The 21,997-nt window shown below is 38.3% G+C and overlaps 1 protein-coding gene across 1 annotated transcript in view; it reads right to left on the bottom strand.

The window, feature by feature from the left end:
* Positions 1-20,568, bottom strand: part of LOC143342092 (multiple PDZ domain protein) — a 92,001-nt gene extending 71,433 nt beyond the window's left edge. The window contains exons 1-5 of the mRNA XM_076765576.1: positions 20,418-20,568; positions 20,039-20,111; positions 19,570-19,952; positions 19,365-19,490; positions 19,157-19,272 (exon numbers count right to left, since the gene is read on the bottom strand). Coding sequence (XP_076621691.1) covers positions 19,157-19,272; positions 19,365-19,490; positions 19,570-19,952; positions 20,039-20,054 — 641 coding nt within the window. The 5' untranslated portion in view covers positions 20,055-20,111; positions 20,418-20,568. The remainder of the gene's footprint in view (positions 1-19,156; positions 19,273-19,364; positions 19,491-19,569; positions 19,953-20,038; positions 20,112-20,417) is intronic.
* Positions 20,569-21,997: the final 1,429 nt, after the last annotated feature.

Below are 21,997 nucleotides of genomic sequence, written 5' to 3'. Positions count from 1 at the left end.
GAAGACCTTCTCTACCTTCGAACTTTAAATATTTTAATAACGTGACGTGTTTATCTGTATTCATTTTTAAATTTGATATCCTTTGGAACCAACACGTATTCGCAAATTTAATATTAGACGACGATAATGTTTAATTTCGTGATTCTAAATAACCGTAGGGCAACGTCGAAAACAAAAGGGTTGAAATTTGAACGTACACGCGAATTTTCTTCTCTGAAGACCTTCTCTACCTTCGAACTTTAAATATTTTAATAACGTGACGTGTTTATCTGTATTAATTTTTAAATTTGATATTCTTTGGAACCAACATGTAATCGCAAATTTAATATTAGACGACGATAATGTTTAATTTCGTGATTCTAAATAACCGTAGGGCAACGTCGAAAACAAACGGGTTGAAATTTGAACGTACGCGCGAATTTTGCAAGGTTGGTTATTTGCAATTTTTTCCCCGCAAAACTAGTCGGCTTATCTTTTACTTCCATTCATAGAACAAGCTTTCCCCTGCAAAACAAACCGGATTTAGTTGGTTAAATACTTTCATCGAAAGTCGTTACTGCAAGCTTACAACCAGTTGGTCCGTTCGAAAATTCCTAGCGCTCAAACGAATATCGTTAGACCAGTTTCTCCAATTAAAAATTCAAAGAAACTTAGTTACGCCAACAGAAACCATTTAACTATTGTCCAGAATTTTTTCCAAACACGGATACCTTTTGAAAAACGATTCTAAAATAAATAGGTTTTGTGGAAACGTTGGGTCTGTTAAAATCGGTAACAAAGTTCGTCGGTCTACTCGCAATTACTGGAACGGTTATATCCGGAGACTTAGCGAGAGACTTTATAGCGGAGATATAAGAGGAACAGGGCCATAGATTAAAGAGCAGAACGCAGAAGATTCGCGTGGCTTATAATTTAGTCAGTATTAAATATGTCTCTTATATTATTAGAGGCGACTACTATTCAGCCCGCCTAATGTTCTTACCGTAATACGAATGTGTGTAATCTCACTTTAAGACCAATAATTTGGCGCTCAGCAACAGGTTAACCTGGATTTCTAGATTCAACTAAGCTAGGGGGTAACGTCGCTTTGGAGCATTTTTATTTTCTCTAGAAGAATACTCGAGGGCCCGCGCGAAAGAAAGAAAGCCAACTCCGCGAGAAATAAATTCATTAAAAGCACCCGCATTCGTATGTTGATTTCCCGAGGGTGCTCTAATTGTAGAGGACGGCCTGTGGGAGGAATGGCGAAATAAGCTGTTAAAGGAGCCTGCAACTACAACTATCGCTAACTCTCTTGAAGTTTGGTTAACAGTGTAATTTCGCAAGAAACCCCCCGGAGAGAAATGAAGCAAGTTCTGGGACTAAATGTTCCATCGCGGTATTAATATATTATTCCACTTTAATTATAGTCATTAATAATATACCGTTCAAAACGGCCAGGGACAGAGAGAGATCTGTAACGAGATTTTATCGCGTGCACTCGACAACTTCGACCGGTTCACTGGGTCATTCAATTATACATGGCCCTCTACTTAAACGTATATTTAAAAATTAACGAACCGATACGATGGTAATGTACGATTATGAATAGAAGATCCGCGGATGAATAAACAAACGAAGGTTCGAAAGATACGCGTGAAGCTCGTATCTTCCAGTTAATAAAATTAACATTTTTATTCGTGATATTGAAAACTGAGATTAAAACATTGTCCCAGATTTGCGATTCTGTATTTAAATATATTTTGCAGGAACCTTTTGTGCTTTCAGCATCGAGTTATGTTCGCTATTAAGGTAAATATGCACGAAACAGTTATCGAATTACGTTTCTGGGTATTCCGATAGAATGCACCAAATATGAAGAATGGAAAAAAAACGCTGTGCACACAGGGTGACCTACATAACTTGATCACCTCAGTTATTTCCGATGTTAGCGGAACGATTCAAATTTTTTATGAATAACTGAATTCAGAAGGGACCAAAGTTACGGTACAATCTCGATAAATCTATTTTTAAAAACATTCGACGTCGAAAGTGATATCTTTATCGATGGTTAAAATAAAGTAATTTGTCGGAATCTCCCACGTTTCGAGAATGTAATCAACTTGTTAACAAATGTAGGCACAAACAACGCGCGAAAATTTTTTATTATGCCTCTCCGTCAACTTTTTTATGACTTCTACACTAAATTGCACCGAATGAATATGTAGGTCGAGAGTCGAATATAAATTTGTATCGGTCGTGCTCGTCAAGATGTAATCTGGCGCTCGAAACTCAATTTTGTAGGGCGCGAAGCTCCCATTCGACTTTTTCGAACGTTCCATTCGTTGAAACGTCTGTTTGCTTGACAGATAAAAAAACATTTCATATTTTTTTTACATTTTCTTAAAGCTTCGAGCCTGAAACTTTAACGAAATACCAAAATAAGTTACGAGACTTTGACTTAAACCTAACCCAGACCTAACCCCCTGTCGATTTTTCTTAAAAATTCGTTTTTCATTTTTAATAAATTTGTTTGATGGTGTACGGAAAAGTTCTTTAGTGCTTTTTTGTAGGTATCCATGAGCTCTAGTTCCAGACAAAATTTCATTGACATACGTTCACTGTTGTAGAAGTTATGGACGTTTGAAAATTGTACCACTTTTATGGAGTTTTTGTCACTTTACGGGGTTTAGGAACCACTTTTCGATCATTTTTAGAATTTCTACATATTCTTGACCAAAATACGCGTAGTTTGCCGCGTGAAACATTAAAATCGTCCAATCCGTTCAGGAGTTATGATGTTTTAAAGATATGAATGAAATTTCAGGGAAACATATCAATGTATGATCAGACATTATATTTTCGGTAAGCAATTTTTTTCTCAGAACTGCGTAGGATTTCGGGGGTATGTGTAATGACCAAAAGTGATCATAATCGACCCCTGAAACCGAAAATAATTTTTTTAAAACGATTTGAAATTTTTTAATTTTGTCGAAAAATTTCACACCTTCTCGAATTTTTTTCTAGAAACTGGGTACGATTTCGGGGCTATGTCCATTGACCAAAAATGATTGTAATTAACCCTTGTAACCGAAAATAATTTTTTTAGAACGATTTGAAATTTTTAAATTTTGTCGAAAAATTTAGGCACCTACCCCCTGTCGATTTTTCTTAAAAATTCGATTTTGATTTTTAGTAATTTTGTTTGATGCCCTACAGAAAAATTGTCTAATACTTTTTTGTAGATACCCATGAGCTCTACTTCAGAAAAAAGTTCCATTGAAATATATTCACTATTGTAGGAGTCATAGCTGTTTGACAATTGGGCCATTTGTAGGGGGTTTTTCTCATTTTCCGGGGTTACGGATCAATTTTTCGAATATTTTTGCGATTTGTACATATTCTCCATCAAAATACGCGGAGTTTGCTTTTTTAAACATTAAAATCGTCCAATCCGTTCAAAAGTTATGACATTTTAAAAATATACACGAAATTTTGGAGTGACATTTCTGGCCTGAAATTATATTTTCGGTAGGGAATTTTTTTTTCGAAAACGGTTGGGATTTCGAGGGTATGTCTATTCACCAAAAATGATTGTAATTGACCCTCGCAGCCAAAAATAATTTTTCTAGAACTATTTGGAATTTTAAAATTTTGTCGAAAAATTTGTCCACCTACTCGAATTTTTTTCTCGGAAGTGCGTAGGATTTCGGGGGTATGTCTATTCACCAAAAATGATTGTAATTGAACCTCGTAACCGAAAATAATTTTTCCGTAAATGATTTCAAATTTTTTAATTTAATGTTTTAATAACCTTTTAACGAAGCCTCAAGCAACAAATTGATATTCTTGATTTTCGTCTTATTTTGATCTCTAGATTCACCCATTAAAATTTTTCCCAGGGGTGGCCGAACATCCTGTATATTCGAAGCCTGGAATTGTCTTTTTCTTGCTCGGAACTAGGTGAGTCGATAAACTAACTGTGATAAAACGAAGCCAGCAGAAACTTTTATTAATTTCCAGATCTTTACCTCCCTTAACGGTTCACGTTGAAATATGAAAAAAGCTTCTGTTACTTATTTGTCTTACTTTCCTCGGTTCTCTTTTTACTTTTGTACGCTCACAAACTTCCATCGGATCTCATAGTCACTGTAGATACAGTTACGTACACACACGTAACACGGTCGGGCGAGGCATTAATCGTAAAATTTAAGCAAAGAATATGCCCGCGTCGTTTCATTAAGAGAAATGCATGCTTTTTTCCCTCCCACGCGGAATAAAAATGAACGGATATTTTCCTTCGCGAAGAACCGACGCGCGACTATATGCGTTTAACAATCTCCACGTTCATTAGGATGCAAAAAACTGTTTATAAAATTATACGCGGTTCGGAGGAAACACTTGCTGCGCTAAATTGAGAGCCGCTAAACAATTCAGAGGCTATCATAATTTTTCCCCCGGGTAGAAACCAGAGGATTCCAGTGGAATTGAAACTGAAAAATGTTATATTATTCACATTTTTAGTGTGTTGTTTCCTTGGTGAGTTATAACGGGTTTTTAACTGGTTGAGGGATAGTAATATCGACTGAAAGAGATAATTCCACACCGCAACGTTCGCAAACACCGACACAAGTGAAAATAACGAGTTATGGGCAGACGCGTAACGAAGTCGCATTGAATCGTACGCGTAACCCGCGGATTTTCAAACTCGATTTTCTCGAACGCCTCGTACGCAAAAAATTGCATTCTGTATTTTTGATTCATTCCCGCACGGAGAACGGCATTCCGTTTGCTTCATTGGTTACCCGACGCTCTGCATTTTTATGCACTTCGAGCATACTCGGATACGATTGGATATAAAAGGAAATCAAAACTCTAAGAGATGATATATTTATCTGTAACATCTTTAACGAAGAAAAAATTGAATAAAATTTTAATCTTAACTGTTTCACGAACTGAATAAAAAATAAAAAATACTTAAAGGGTTATTAATCGCGTATATTTCGGTGAAAAAAAATATTTGCAGGGTTAAAATGCATCGCAATATTCGAGCAATTTCGGTAATAACGCCTTATGTCGTTGGTTGGCAATATCGGGGCTTGGACCGAATCTACAATCACGGATATCATGAAAGCGGTGAAACGAGAGTGGCCGGTATTTCATCGTGACTTCGACGAGAGGCTTTCCCCGGGGCGGGAAAAGTGATTAAACGGAGCAAACTGTACGGCTCAATAAATCGAAAGAAACGAATGGATTGCGCAACAGCTTTCCCGTGGCAGCCAACTGCATTCGATTACGCAACGAGACGACGAACGGAACGGTTTACACAACCGTCGCTCTATGTAAGTTAGCACGAACCCTTGGATTCCTACGAATAATCGATTATTATGCAACAAAGGATTCCGTAATGATGCCTTGGACTGATATTATCGTTTCCGAGATATAAACAAGATTATCGTCCATACGATGGAACTACGCTCATCGAACTACCGTCAGTCACAGTCTATACATGACAAATACGAGCAAAATTCTTATTCGAGTAGAAATTTAAATTGTCCTGTAAAATATTTCAAAATAAACATGAAAAGCCAAATAATATAAGATTTGTCTGATTTTTCTTCGATCAAAATTCATGAATCTAGATATTTATTACACGAGATAAAGCAAAAAAAAAAAAATACGTCTCAAGTTGTTAAAGTCTGATGATCAAAACAATTTTTCTGGAGATTAATTACGGTTGGAGAGTTTGATTATTTATGGTATAATCCTTCCTATGATTCCATCTTATTGTATTTAAAGAAAGGAGATCATACTGTAACCAGTTAGACTATTTTCTGGTCTTTGTAAACCTAGTAGACAAACATGTCCGACCATCGTTGACTATCTCTACTTGCAATCAATGTTTGTGAGTATTAGCAACGTGTTATCTGCTTTTCCTGGTTCTAACTAGCTCACAAATACCAACATTGACAAAAAGCATCATGGTAGGATGAAATCATAGACGCAATAATGGGATAAAACAACAACGAACGATGCAAGTAGAAATATCGAATAATAGTCAGACGCGTACAATATTTTCCTCTATCTTGAGTAACCCACGTACGATTCAGTTTTATTTAACATATAACGATGTAAACAACTACAAGAAATGCTTAAGAATTCCTATAATAAAATAATATAACAACGAACAACGATGCAAGTAGAAATATCGAATAATAGCCCAACACGTATAATATTTTTCTTTATCCCGAGTAACCCGCGTACAAATCAGTTTTGTTTCACGTTTAACGATGTAAATAGCAACAAGGAATGTTTAAGAAGCCACCCGTTTCTCAAAGCAAACGCCTCCAATGCAGCCCCTTGGTTGAACCGGGAAATGAACTGGAAAATAATATGCTCGCGCTGGCGGCTAACCTCTTCCTGACTTCGATGTCGGTGATTAAGTCGAAACAAAGGGGGCGGGCAGCTATTAAATTTGATCCATCAACCGTCAGCACTGTCCCTGTGCGCAACGTTAACGCGTAAACATTAATTATGGCCGGGAACAGGTTCCAGGGAACGAAACACGCGAAGAAAACTCGCGCTCGCGGGGGTGTCGATTTCCCAGACCGGAAGTGCGGGGAATCGATTGGTGTCCAAGCGACTCGGGGGAGAATATCGACCGTGTGTGTTCAAGGGAAACGTGTGACGGCATGAGCCGTCAAGCATCGAGTCACACGATATGACCGACTTTGCGCCTCGTTAAAACTGCATTAGCCAGACAGGGGAGAGGAACGTCGGACACTGACGGCTGAAAATACGCTGAAAAATCTAAGCGATCTCAGGACTACAACGTATCGCAAGAATAACGATCCACCTTTGCCTTAATATCGTAAGCGATGTTCTTAGGCAATCGTCTAGACTATTGTCTTAAGAACTGCCTCGAGAAAACATTATAATTATTTTTTGAACGACTTAACTAATATAAAAAAATTTATTTAGTACCCTAATGATAATTCTAACTGTCGAGAGATAATTTTTGTGCCGAATTCGAGAGAAACATCACCCAATATTGTTTATATTTATATGGTACGAATGACCCTACGATTCATGTGAATCGATAACAATTGAGCCCGATTCGAGATAAAAATTCCCAGTTTTTCCCATCCTCGTTGCTCGAAAGCAGGGATTAGAACACTACTGTTGCAATTGAGAACAATAATTTTTGCTACAGTCGCGAAAACTTATTAGTGATTCCAATGACACTGCCTTTAAAATAAAAGAAACGATTTTTAAATGGCGTCGAATGCACCCCAAATCGGGGATTTATTTCCTGGCGCGGTTTCCTCTCTCGTTTCGTGGGAGAATTTCTTTTTTTGTGTACAGATGCATTTGCTTCTTCCTAATCTGTCGTTGAATGACGGAGGCCCAATACGTCTCTCGATTTCGCCGTAATATCGTGGCAGATCAGCAGCCGTAAAAATTTCTCTCCCGCGATTGGAGATTTTGTGCGTTATCTACTCTTGCTCGCGAAACAGAATATCTTTCCGCGATCATGTTCTCGTACAAACGCGGTTATAAAGTGCCGCGTTTCGCATTACGCTTTACGACAGGAAAAAAGGACCATAATTTTCAACGCGCGTTAAAAATAATTTTAAAAACTACGCGATATATTTTCATTATGAGATAAAATTAATTTGAATACATAGTGCTATCTTTCCGGATGGCGGTTTCTAATGTCTCCGTCGGGGACGTCGATTTTACGATGGTGGGAGTTTAAGGGTACGTTCGAGGGGAACAATGCCGTTTTTGCGATCGTCACCGACGCGTTTCCGGATTGTTATGTTTCTTAGGGACCCGGGTACCGACTGGTAAATGTCAGCCAACTTTCTCTGGGGAACAGTCCAGCCTGTGAATGGCAATTGACGCATCGTAAACCAACACGTAGCGACCAAAGGGACTGTAATTTATGCGCCAGTGGAAACTAAGGGACTCTTGTGCAACGTCCGCAGAGCCTGCATGCAGAACGTGTCAGACTCGTAGGCGTTGCACGATTTAGGAAAACACCCTACGCCATCGACAAATTACCGGAAGTGTCCAAAACTCTCGACCGATTCAAAATTTCGTTGCTCGACCCAACACGCGTCACAAATAATTTATTAAAATGACATTCTGCTATGCACGCTCTGCAAAACTATTTTTCTCTGGTCCAAAATTCGAAACCGAGAGTTCTAATTCCATTTAAAAGAAACTTAACTTAGACACTTAATCTTTGCAAGGGTCGCGAACAAAGGTGAAGCCTCGAGGAGAGAAACGGGGACTTTTCGAGCGGTTCCTTCTGTTTTGCACATGTCCTGCTAAAGTCTCTGCGCGAGACAAGCAATTATACAAATGCACGCGTCCTAAATTTTAAGAAACCGACTCGCAAAGCATCGCATGTTCCATCGTTTTCGAGGAAGCTGGCGAGCCTTCAAAGTTCTAATTAATTCGTGGCCCTCTCGGTTGTTTAAACAGAGGCGTGGGAGAAAGAAAGGGAACGCACGAATCCGAAATCTCGAAAATACCGCAGAAGTCCGTGTCATAAATCCAGCCCGTGTTGCGGACCTTAACAAAAGCAAATGACCTGGTTCAAGAACGGCCTCTCCTCGCTCTCGCAACTTTTGTGCACCCACGGTTCTTACTTTCCGAAGGTATCTCACGTGCTGCAATAACGGAAACCCGATACAAAGATTGAAACTCGGGAAATGTTCAGGAGAACACTGCTTCTTGAATATTACGGCTTCTTCAGAATACGGAGCTCGACGATTTTTCCATATAATTGATCGCTACACGTATTGCACCGGCAAGTCAGCACCGTTTCAATGAATTATTATGCAATCTACATTTTCTAAAATAAGTTTTTACTCCGTCTTTTACTTGTATAATCGCCTAACGATGAATGAAAATTGTAATCGTGGCTTGAATCAATTTTGTTATGTAATTGGTACGCGAGAAAATTGAAACCAATATTCCCTTTCGCGTTTCGAGTTGCGAAATGTAGTTACTTTAGAAAAGTGAAATAATAAATTATTTTCAGACTTATCACTTCGACTACTTTCATAATTGCTGGTATAAATTACTTCATAGTTTCTCTCGCTATAAAGACACTTTAGAAGCAGCTGGAAATGAAATCCTTTTCTCGCTAAATTGTCGTCTTCCACGTAACAAGAAACTTCCGTAACTCTTCGTTCCTGCGACGATACTCTATATACTTCAGCTAAATAAATTCTACCTCCTCGACGATTTTCCATTTATACAATTTTCCGTTGCAATATTTACCATCAACTGCTTTCACGAGGGATGGTTCTTCATCCTCGACCACTTCTTAAAACCTTCAATGAGGGTTCGTTATTGATAAAATTACTAAAAAAATTCTGTTACAAATAATTGGAAGATGGAAACGTTGAAAATAAACACGATTGAACTTCGTTAAACACGAAATGACAAGATATTAAATAATTATAAATTTGTTACTGAATTTGTACGTATTAAATATGCAGACTAATCTACGTCACTACTACTGGAAGGAATTTTTGAAACAAATTTGTAACGTAGCAAATAAATATAGTCCGTATAATTCAGGTTGCAGACCGTGTCTGGCCATATACAGGCCATTTCCCCTTGCATTCTATTCTTCATTATGCCACTCACACTCTAGTTACGCGGATCAATGACCATACACAATATCCCCCTGTAACTTCTAGTACTATCCATTCTCTCTAAATCCACTATCCTAACATTAACAATATTTTCAAAAATAGTATGATATTTTCCGTCGACATCGTTTAAAATTCACGCGTCACTTCGCTATTTGTCCCGTTAGAAAGAGTTTGAAATTTCCTTTTTACTCTTACTGAAAGGCCATTTAGTACGTTGAAGCACTAAATAGAAACGATGAAAATGTCATGCTAAACGAGATTAGCGAAGCACCCTGTATATGGAGATGCGTCACGCAACTGGGACAGATCGTTTCACCTGTTTCGTTAAAGATGGGACAAAATGGTAGAGGGAAAAAATTGAATGGTATTAACAAGTTCTGCCTCTCTCTGCGACCTTACTTTTTGCACATGTGCAACGATGCACCTGGTAAAATTCAATTGCACTCCTTTTTAATGGACCCCTATGGTCCCTCTTCGACTAGAACGAGCCTTCTTGTCGTTTCACGTGCAAAAACATTAAGGGAGGATGCAATATTGAATAATAAATATTCTTTGAACCACTCCTGTATTCGTTCAATGTTACGTTGATAAAAAAGAATACCAGTGTAATGTATTCTTATTATTATTTTTCGTGTTCCTCCTAATATTTTTACAAATTTCTGTTGCGACTCGCGGTATTCCAGAAGTTAAAGTTACAATTCCAAACGTTACAGTCGAAATATAAATCAATAGGGAGTATACAGAGCGTACAAATATTATCGAGCAATACGAGAGTAAGGAGAGGGTACAAAGAAAAATTTGATGCGTTTCGTGGTACAGTTAGGGAAAAAGCTAAGGTCACAGAAAGACCCTGTCATAGCATTCAACTGTGTGTTCTATCGCGTTCTCTATCATCTCGACAGAATTATATACTTCTAGTTCCCATTAAGATAATAATGATCGAACGTGTACAGGTTCGACAGTAACGTTAAAAAACATACGTCCACAATAGGGGCGAGATCGTAGAATACACATGTATCGAAAAACGAGTCATCGGCGGCTCGCTTAGCTACGACAGATCAATTCCCATTGTCATCGCGTCGTGAATGCACACCGAGCCAAAACTCTCTTCGTCGGAGCGTACGTGAAAATAATACACACTCCGGGGGGAGGGGGGTTAAAAAAGGAGCGATTTCGCGACGGCAAAAAAGATCCGTCCGGTAAGTCCGATCTAGAGCACTGCAAACTTCGCGTCCGTCACATTTCCAGGGATAATCCGGATCGTGCAAATCCGCCGCTTCAAATTCGAGTATTCGTCGACGTTCGAGTTTACGGCCGATCGAATTCTACCAAAATGCACCGAAAATCCGCGCGATAAGGCGATGTGTCGCGAGCAACAGCGATTTCCGTCGTTTCGGGGTAACGAGCTTAAAGAAACAAACGCTTTCGAGAACCTTTCCTCCAAGAATCTTCAAAAATATTGGCTCGTTTAATAAATCTGATCGCGATTTTTTGTGACATTATTAAATACTACCAAGAGAATAAATATAAAATAATTTGATATATATCCGAGTGAAAATTATTTCACATATCCGATTAATATCAATATTGGAGACTAAGAGTGATGTGATAAGAAAGTCGACTACTTTCGAGGAGAACAAATTCTCCTAAATAGAGGGAGGATGGATTACTATATTTCCTGGCTGAAAGAAGACACCTGGATCGAACGAATGAGACACGTATTGATCTAGCATCCCGACGGAGGTACGCAACGAGTTAAGGGTCAATCAATTTCCAAGTTACGACGTAGTAACGTGGCGTGTCGAGTAGACCAGAAACATGGTATTATCCGTTGCTATAATTCTTCTGGCTGAGACTGCTAAGTGAGACCAGGGAACTGTAATCGCGATTGCATCGAAGCACTTGCGCTTTTTCTTGTTCGGTCGTAATTGGCTGCTATAATGGCGCAAATGTACACCGTCGACTATGGAGTTTGAGGAGCTTTGGATCGACTAAAATCGCGAATCTACACACGGAGCTTACAAATTCACGAAAACAGAAATTTCTACCCTAACTAATATCGTGGATTCAATTTAAAAATTTTGTACTCGTTCATTGTGAAACGTTTCATTCTACGATTTATTTTCGATTCCAGATTTGTCAGTACCTAATAAGCCCAATTTGCTTTTTTATAAATGGACCGCGACCAGAAACACGTTAAGGATAATATCAGTCCATTTGTATGCAATGCCATTCAAGATGCAAACTGAAATAATCCGTGACAAGGATATCTATTTCTGGGTCATCTGTTAGTCGCTGACAGTGTTGAACTCTGCGCTGAACGATATCAATCATTTTACGACACGTGCCCGTGATACAAAGAACTGTTTACTTTCGAACGAAAAAGCTGCATATCTCTGGAACTGTCAGCTTCTGGGACACGTGTTTATCAAGATTCTGTTCCATCTCACGATTTCTACCTCCAGCACTTTTATTTAGAATTTCTATTAAAACCCTATAGAAATGATATGTTTCCCGTGTTCTAAAAAAGGGATAAGTTTGAGCTGTGCAAATTCTGGCGTTGAAATTTGTCGTCGCTGGGTTCGAACAAATGAAGTAACAACACAGTTTACTTCGGAAAGAGCCAGCTATCGAGGATAGCGATCTCTATTGTATAGGCTTAACCTATGCCGCGTAACATACGTGGTGTACTATACTCGATAAGATTGAATTTCTCTCGAAACATTTGTTCCTCCTTTAACAATCGAGTAATAAAACGAGCGAACGACCGTGCGACTGTAACTGACGCGTCGTGCTATAGTGTCACAAATAATTAAAACGTTCCGTGCCCCGGGGGTGTCGACGAAATTTTGAAAATCTCGAACACGCACGTTCGACGCGTCTGTCGATTAAATCGATGTAAAGGAAAAAATGATTGTTTTTAGCGTAGCCTGTGCACGACGAAACATGCGAGACTCGACGTCCCGTGAAATCTGAAAATTATTAATTCAATTTCGGTGATTTATCGTTCGCGCCGGACGGGATCGTCAGTTTTCAACTTTACGTGAAATCCATGGAAAATTTACCTTTAAAACGATTTTAAAATGTACATCGGGGGATGACCAAAAATTACTAAATTTTAGAGAATATTTGAAAAATTCATGAAATACAAACGACTCGTAACGTGGAGTGTTTGATGTAGTTGTAGGGTTAACAAACGAATCGCGCCGACATCGTTAACTGAATTCATCGTTCATTGAAGGAACGATTAGAACGGGAGAAGAAACAATGACAGACTGTGTACATAATGTCTAGACATCGATCGGGTAATATTGTTCGGATTGAATCGCAACCGCTGAGCCCCGAGGCATAAATAATCCAGAAAGCGGAATAATTTCACGTTGAATTCGAATCTGAGATCGATGACGACTACACCTACGGACGATCTAACCCAGTTTCACCTTCGAGGCGTATACATACCAGTTTTCCCGCAGAATGGAGGTAGCTCGATAAAAACACGATTTTACACCTTTTTCCACTTATTTGTACACCTCGTGACGTTGAACTCCACGATCCTCTAAACACCCCGATGTTTCGAACTTCGATCGAGTCGAAATAAATTAATTTTCGCGTACTACGATGTATTTACGCCATTGTGGAAAAGTTTCCTAAACACTTTTCGTAACTAAAGATACGTAGGATGTGAGTATCGAGCGAATTTTTAGATATATTTACTTGTACATCGAAATAAAAATAAATTAAAAAATTCGGTGAAAATAAAATCGTAAATTTTAGTACCGCGTTGAAACTTGTAAATATTTTGGAGTTATTTATCGTTTGGAATTTGTTGGTACAAGTTGAAACAACAACCGGGAGATAAAGTTTTCAATATTTCAGGAGCCTAACGTGTGCAATTTCAAAGCAAAACAAATATTCAAAAGCAACCAAGAGTTAATATATAATATCACCGTGGTTCGTATCGACGATAACGTGTAATCGTTAAATTAATCGAACGAAATTAACTCGCGTTAAATATTTTTTAACAATTTCAAGCTGAATATTGTGCGCCAGTAACTGAATTCAAAAAATGAAAACCGTAACCCTTTCTGCTCGTTAATTTTAAATATGCAATTTAATTATTCTTCTCGTTTATTCGTTTCTCGCTTTCACTCGTAATTAAAATTTAAACTTAATAGAGGGAACATACAAAAGTGCAGAGTAGAAAGAAATAACGAAGTTACTTCTCATCTGAAGTATTCTATTTTTATGCAATACCTGACCCCTTAACCGTCGTAAAACGTACAAATATAAAGTGGCTTATTATTATTTAACATACTAGTTCCTTTAATTTTAATGTCAAAAATAGGAGGGATTTTGTTTTCGACAAATCTAAGGATTTTAAATTTATAAATGCATTTCTATCGTTGAATTGGTACGTTGCAAATTGCAAAGTGAATTGAAACCCAATTGCCACGAGATTTCAATTTTAGTCAAAGACGCTTTGATTGACCCCGAAAGGCGTTTAATTTCTGTGAAAATGACTTAACTGCGCACGAGTCCTTTAAGTATGCGTGCGTGTGAATTCTATTTACGTAAATCCTGATCGATCTGACACATTCTGCCTTTCGTGCACGTAATTTAGAACAGTTTCTCATTCGAGCCTTTAAACCCCTATTTCGCATCCATTGTACACTGCCCAGCAGAGTTAGGGGATCGCGTTTCCAAGCAATTCAGGAAAATAAATATCAAGAGTGAAAGGCCTACTATGCGTTTAATAGAGTCAAATTAAACAACACGTCTTTCAACTTTGCAAGCTTTAAAGTATACTACGTATATAAATTAACCATTTAATACATATTGAATATAAAACACGATTTACTATTCCAATTATATGCGAAAACATAGTTTCTAATGAGTGAAGCTGACACTCATGGAAATGAATTCTAAAGATAAGATCAAGAGACGTTTCATTAACTTAATTAAACCCTCTGCTGGTATTCGTTTCAGCAGCTTGCGGGTCTCCGACATTTGACAACGATGGACTTTGAAATTGATAAATTACATACCATTAGAATTTAAATTAATCGTTAAAGAATACCGAAATTATATCCCATTTATGGTTCGAAAATTCCGTTAAAAAAAAATAAGGGTAGCTCTTTTGTACAGAAAATAAATACCATGATAAAAATCTCGCCTATTTATTTAGTTTTTACATCACGGTGAAGTTTTTAAACTATTGGGTAGCTTAGTGACAAACTCGTTCGACTAGAACCTTGTTAGGCTAAACCTTTTCGCTATAATTATTTTGAAAGGTACAAACTTTCACGAAGGGACACTGCAGCGAAATAGTTTGCAAAAATTGGGCCGAGTTAATAATAAAAAAAAAATGGAGGCACTCTTAGCGTATATAAAATTATAAACGATTCGAGGCAAAACGGAAAATTCAAAACACTTTCAAAGATAAGATAAATTAGTATTCTTGGACAGTGAAATAAATAACATTAGCATAAACCGAGATTCCACAAAATAGACAGATTCTAGTGTTCGACGACCGGGCGGATAATAAAAAAAAAAATTATATTTCTTGCTCGTCCCTCGTAAAAACGAAGCCACGAAACTCACCAGGCTGAAGAATGCGTTCAAAGGGCAGCGATGAGCATTAACTGGAGCACAGTTTCTCGTTCCCGGTGTTCACTCACCTCGATGCCACCAAACGTCAAAGAATCATCGCGATGACCCGGCTCTGCGTGCAACACATACGCGCGTAAAAAAAAAAAGGGGGGTCGAAGGTGGCCGATCGACGAGCTACATGTCTCGGGTGGTCCGAACCGACGTGACCGGCACCGAGAACGACGGTGGACCGTCGATCCGTAGGGACGTCGAACACCTCGTGAAAAACCGCGCACACCGAGCGAAAGGTCAAGGATCGCGCGTCCAGGTCGCGATAGGCTGGCGAAAACCGTACCGCGACGATCGACGAAAAACGGTGACCTGGGAGCTGCTGCTCGTGTTCGCGGCAACGGGCGAATGAATGACGTCGAACCAGCCAGCATAATACGACGAACGTGTTCACGGAATCCGCGCGCGTGCGAACAACGCCGCGACCTATCGCGCCGAGGAACCGTCGAAGACTGCGCGACGCGAAAGTGGGGAGGCCCTTTTTCGAAAGCATCGTTTTCTCGACGGTGGCGAGGCTTCCGGACACGGGTAACCGGGCATGCGTGCGACGGCCCACCCGATCAACGCACCGTGCACAGGGTGTGCCGAGAAACGCGCGGTTCGAGAGGCGACTCGAGGAAACACACACGGTTAGCATTTCCCGACCGAAATGCGAGTGCCATCGAAACGCAATATGCCCCGAATCCTATTTACGAGCATTAGTCGCCTGAAAGAGGACACAACGAAAACGCGAAACGGCTGTCGAGGGTAAGCTCCGCCAGCTTACGCAGCTTTCCACGGTCTGTCATCTGTTACTAAGGGAATTATGGCTAATATCGACACCCCCCGGGAATATTTTCCATTATTTAGACACGTTATATTGGACTCCTACGTACGAATCTCTCGTTTACTAATTGGAAAATTCCAGCACTAAGCCGAGTCCATTTTCTTAAAAATCGAACTATACATTGCACTACCCTTTTCTTGCTATAACAAAACAATATGGACACGTTTGGGTTACGTGTTAAGGAGCAGAGCTTTAAAACACCGTACCTGAGAGCTAAGTCTATTTTCCTAAAAATCGAGCTATACATTGCACTACCCTTTGCTTGCTATAACAGAATAATACGTACACATTTGTGTTATGTATTAAGTAACAAAATTCTAAGGGTATGAGCAGCTTCAAGTTTATTCGTTTATACCCAATTTGCAAACGGAAATAAACGTCCTATACGTCAAATGAATATACTTCTAACGAAGCTCTTGCAATGGATACCAGAAGAACGGTACTCAAAATGTTCGAAACATTGGGAAACAATTGGATAAGTACACTTCTCTTTACGACTCAGTGGTTAGACGAAAATGAAACCTAAATTAAGCCTTCCAGAAAAAGTATAACTGTTCCGCAGCAGGCATTATGCATTATTCTTTTTCGAAAGCTAGAGAGATAATAAATGCGGGAAAATATTGTATAGAATTGCAAGATATGCAAAACAACCTATTCTCGTAAATAAACATGGCATATTATCCCTTCGCGATAACGCCCGACTACATGTTTCGAAAACTACGTTACAAAAATCACGTGAATCGCGATACGAAGTACTTTCGAACAATTCCTATTCTCCGAACATGTCTCCAACTACCGTAAACAATTTCATAAGAGTAAGACTTTTTAAATAAAAATATAATCCTTGAATCGAATAAACGTCGAGAATTTTCGCCATCCGTTTAAATGCTTTGGATATTGCGACAGAGAATGGACGGCTGTTGACGACAGTGTAATAGACGGATGTTCATGCAACTACATTGTTGGTGAGCTCACATTTAACCCTAGAACGCCACACTAGTGTCCAATGGACTCCTTGTCAACTGGACAATATCTTGAGTAACAATAGTGATGGCGGCATAAATCACGTTCCGTACTAAGCAACGAGAATGGAGAGTACGGTTTAAATCGCCATAACTCAGCAGAAAAAAATTACAGCCCCTTCGGGGAAATACCGAGTTAAAGTGGATGTTCCAAAGTTTAATGTCCCGGTGATAAAAGTTAAGGAAAAAATTTTTTCCCCGTCGCGTGCACGACCTAAAAATTGATGTCACGCACTAATAACGAGTTTGATCGCAGCATTCGAAGGCTGTGACTTTAAAATTTCGAAATGCTTTTTTTCGTTTTACCGTTACACGGTTATTTTTCACGAAATTACGAATTCAACGCGCTGACACGGCAAAATATTTCCATAAAATTTGAAATGAAAATCTGTCGATAATTTCAACAAATTTAATTGACTGACACAATGTCATAAAATTCACAGCAGAATGTAGAAAATTTTTTAAGCAGCAAATAAATAATAATCACAAAGTTTATTTCACATTGTTTTCAGCCAAACGCAATTAAATTCACGCTGCCCATATTACTCCACGTAGTGCCCAGGTGCCCATATTACCCCACATAGGTGACCATATTACCCTGCATTACGGAGAATATGAGCACTCATATGTGCTACTATATTTCTTCTTACTGCAGCTGTCAGTGTGAATAAAATTATACGGAAAGTTACATGGAGTTACAGCCAATAAAACCTTTTTATAATATGTAAATAAAACATGAGTATTTTTCTTGTTCCTTTATTTTATAAAATAAACTCAACTACGTTATAAGCTTAGGTATAAGCTCAATATCTTAGAGGATATTTCATATCTTTTCCTATGATATTTTCTCTAAAAAATAAAGTATTTACCCCGTTTTATTTCGGAAAATAATTAAAAAGAAAAACATAAAACGTATTGTATCAATTTGAAGACAACGATACGATTATATTTATTTCATAAAATCCTTAATTCTTCGGGGATAAATTATTTCCCATAAAGTAAACTAAAATTCAAACAGATATTGATAAATGACGTCTATTAATTCTGTAACGATATTGCCGTGTTATATCATTGGGAAATTTAATCGTGAATATTCATTCGCAACTGTGACAGGTACCTCTATTCTACAGTATTTAAAATTGGGAATGGTTAAATATACGTATCGTTTGTCTCATTTAAATAAATCATTCCTGAATTTTGGCTCACGGAAATTATACAAATATGCAACTTGAATTTTGCATGATTTTTGGTTTCATATTTACTTACGATACATACTACAACAAACATAATTTGTTTATCGCAATGTTTTCCTAAATAAAACCCTAATCTAGGACTTGCAATTTAATAATTTTAATACAAAAAAATGTCGGTAACTGAAACGTTCCTTTTTATTAATATTAGGTTGTTGCATACGAAATATCCGACGTGATTATTTACCACGTTAGCCTCATCGATTTTACTGGCTTTGAAGAATGTTAGTGGGAAGAGAAATGGGGGAGGAAGAATCACTGACAAGCAGCAGTCGCGAAGAATGTCCCCCCTTCCCAAGTATTTGATAAAACTTTGTAGATTTATAAAACGATACAAGATAAGACACAGACATTTTTTAAGCTGCGATAACGCAAGTTTAAGGGCTTAAACTACCCTCATACCTTCCGAATACAAGGAAGTTTTTCTACAAAATCTATAACATGCAATAAAAAAAAAAACATTCAACGTGTGTTCGTGGTACCACGTCCATTATTTTTCAACACATATGGTGTTTCTTGGTATCGATAGTGGTACGAATAAAAAAATATCAATTCTGTTTTTACTACACGAATGAACTTGGTGCATAGGGCTCGTTTAAAAATCATTTAAACGCCCGGAATTCTAAATTCTAAAATTTACTTTTGCTTCTAAGATTTTAATCGCGATCGAATCCCCGTAATATCGAATTACTTTCGATACGCAATTATTCAATAATCAATTCTATAAAATAAAAACTGACTCACCAGCCTGCTATGCCATTGGGTTGTATCTCCTGTAGAAATATGCCAAGTTCTCCTTTGTCCTTACTACGAAGACCAACAACACTGAACCCCAGGCTGGTACCCTCTGGTTTATACAGCTTGAAAAAAGAAAATTATCACCTTATATACACATCTGTATTATATGACCCTGTATAGTAACATTAATGGAAACAAAACGTATTTTACGAACCTGCACAGTAAATATCTGTCGACCTCTTGCTGCAGCTTCAATCACTTTCTTGAACTCTTTAGCATACGTTGTTGTTGTGATTGGAGGCATTCCAATAACTTCTGATGCAAGGCTTGGACTTGTAACCTACGCCAAAGTACATGCTTTGTACCTTGATGAACAGATACACGAATAAGCTTTGGGTGTTGTTGAAATAATATCTTACTTGCGCACTTGTATCTTCGCTGCTGCTATGCACACATGGAGCAACTGGTACTCTTTGGTCCTCCAATTCGCTGCTATCTTGATATAAATCCTGGTACATGTTTGGTCCCAATGGTTGCACAGGTGTGCTGGGAACTGAGAGCTCCAACTGTCCACTGATATTGATGTCAAAATCTCCAGGCAAAATAGATGGATGCTGTCCCAATTGAGTATTTAATTCGATCAGCGAGTCTTGAATTGTCACTATACTGCGGAACACTGGATCTTCCAAAAGAGAAATTAAAGATCTTATATCCTGAGTTGTATGCATCTGTAACTTAGGATCATCACAGTCCTCCACTCTTTCTTGAACATGCTCCAATAAATGGAGCGCCGTGGATATGTCTGAAATTAAATAGAGAAAACAACTTATATGTGATAAAAATTCATAATATTAAAATACATTAAACTATCTGTCAATATTCGCTTACCCGCGCTTAAAGGCATTTTGATGCTGTCAGTTCTGATTTAACAAAATGAGTATAAAAGTCCTTGTGTGTCTACCTGTAAAAAAAGGCATACATACGTATATAAGTACACGTATTTATGCTCCTTATGTTTAAAGTATAATGTTTGCTTTCTATTTCGCGAAATTATTTAAGTATAAAATTATCATAACCTCAATAATTGACAGGAGTTAAAAACTAGCGAGTAAAATGTACCAACTATTCGATTGAGGGTAATCGCTACGATGTGGTTTAGAAATTATTCGCCATTAAATAAACTGACGTTAACTTTAGCTCAACCATGAATTTATCGTAAATCGATACGTGGACAATTACTTTAAGTATTAATACGATGTTAATTTACCTCAACAAAATTCCGTTATGAAATTCAAATAGAAGATATACGAATTCTAAATCGATAACTCCCAAGGAATTTTACAGTCGCGCACGAAAATTACAAACAATTTCATTAAATATCACAGAAAGCATGTAATTGCATTTTGCTATCAGCTGACTGTACCAAACTATCGAGTACTTGACAATTCTTACCATAGACAACAATTAGATAGATTGGCATCGAGTATAACAAAGTGATCGAACGAGCGCCACGTTGGAACGCGCGAAAGTTTAAACCTCTAGAATTAAATACTTCGTTTAAATAGTACGTGCAATAAGATAATAGTAATTCTGTTAACAGAAATAAAACATTCACAATATTTATTAGAAGTTATTATCAATGTTTTTCATTTACAAGTTCATTATAGACTAATACTGTAACACACACTTTTTAGATTATATTACCCTTACAATTTAAATTTAATACTAAATAGAACATAAATTTATTATATCATGAATACCAGTTTTCCATTTAAACTACTGCAATATTTGGAATGCAATACATAATGTTTAATTTTAATAATGATTGCAATCAGTTAGTGTCATTTAAAGCCTACTTTTTACTAATATCGTTAATATAAAGTACAATTACTGTAACTAAATTGCAAGAAATCCTAATTAACGATGCTTGCTGATAACAACGATTATCTCTACTCAACGGATCACTAAACAATGATCACAAATACAATTATCTACTATTGCTGGCTATGACAACTTGCAGCTGTCTCCTATGGATCATTAAATCTCGAAGACGCCTGCATAAAAGATTCACCAGTTGTTTAAATGACAATACCTTGAACGATAATGAACGCTAGAGACAGCGACTCCCCTTTCTAGCTCCTAAAATTTAAATAAAAATAAAATCACGCTAAAAATAGCTCGCAAATAAAGAACAGACGAGTTCGTGTTCGGATCAGTCGTCGACCACCTATCCCAACTCGTTGTTCATCCTAGTTGACCTCGGGTAGGAATCTCTAATCCATGATTCCGCTACGAGCGAACGAGCGAGCGATCGTCCATCGGCACAATCAACCCAACATGGCGACTGTCTATCGCATCGATTCTCAAACTATGAAACGCGAGTCCCCAGGGGGTCGCCAGGTGAAATCAACAAGCCCCTCTCAGTGTACCGTCTAAACCTCCATGGATACAAACAAATATTTTGGATCATCGTCCGTTGTCCTGTCTGGAGTCCCAATAAAATGACTTCGATCGAGCGGAACTCGTAGCTATCGACACGTTGTTGCAGAGGGTCGCGAAGTGACGAGGCTTGAGAACCCGCGGATCCAGCGTTTACACGCACGTTGAACGTTTTCCCGGATGGCCCCACGGAAACCGGACACAATGGAGTCACTTCCGCTGAGCACAAGGCCAGAAATCGGACGTGGGGAACACACCGCGCCTGTGTACCACCGGCGTTATCTCGCCACCTACGCGCTGCCCCCTACGGCTCGTCTATACGAATCATTCATCGAAACGATTCTTCCATCGTCATCGTTTCCCCTCCACACCCCGTCGGCCGTGTGTTATGCATTATTTCCATGGTTC

The sequence above is a fragment of the Colletes latitarsis genome, chromosome 5 (assembly GCF_051014445.1).
Source record: "Colletes latitarsis isolate SP2378_abdomen chromosome 5, iyColLati1, whole genome shotgun sequence".
Classification (NCBI taxonomy): domain Eukaryota; kingdom Metazoa; phylum Arthropoda; class Insecta; order Hymenoptera; family Colletidae; genus Colletes; species Colletes latitarsis.
This window is presented reverse-complemented; position numbering and strand designations above follow the sequence as displayed.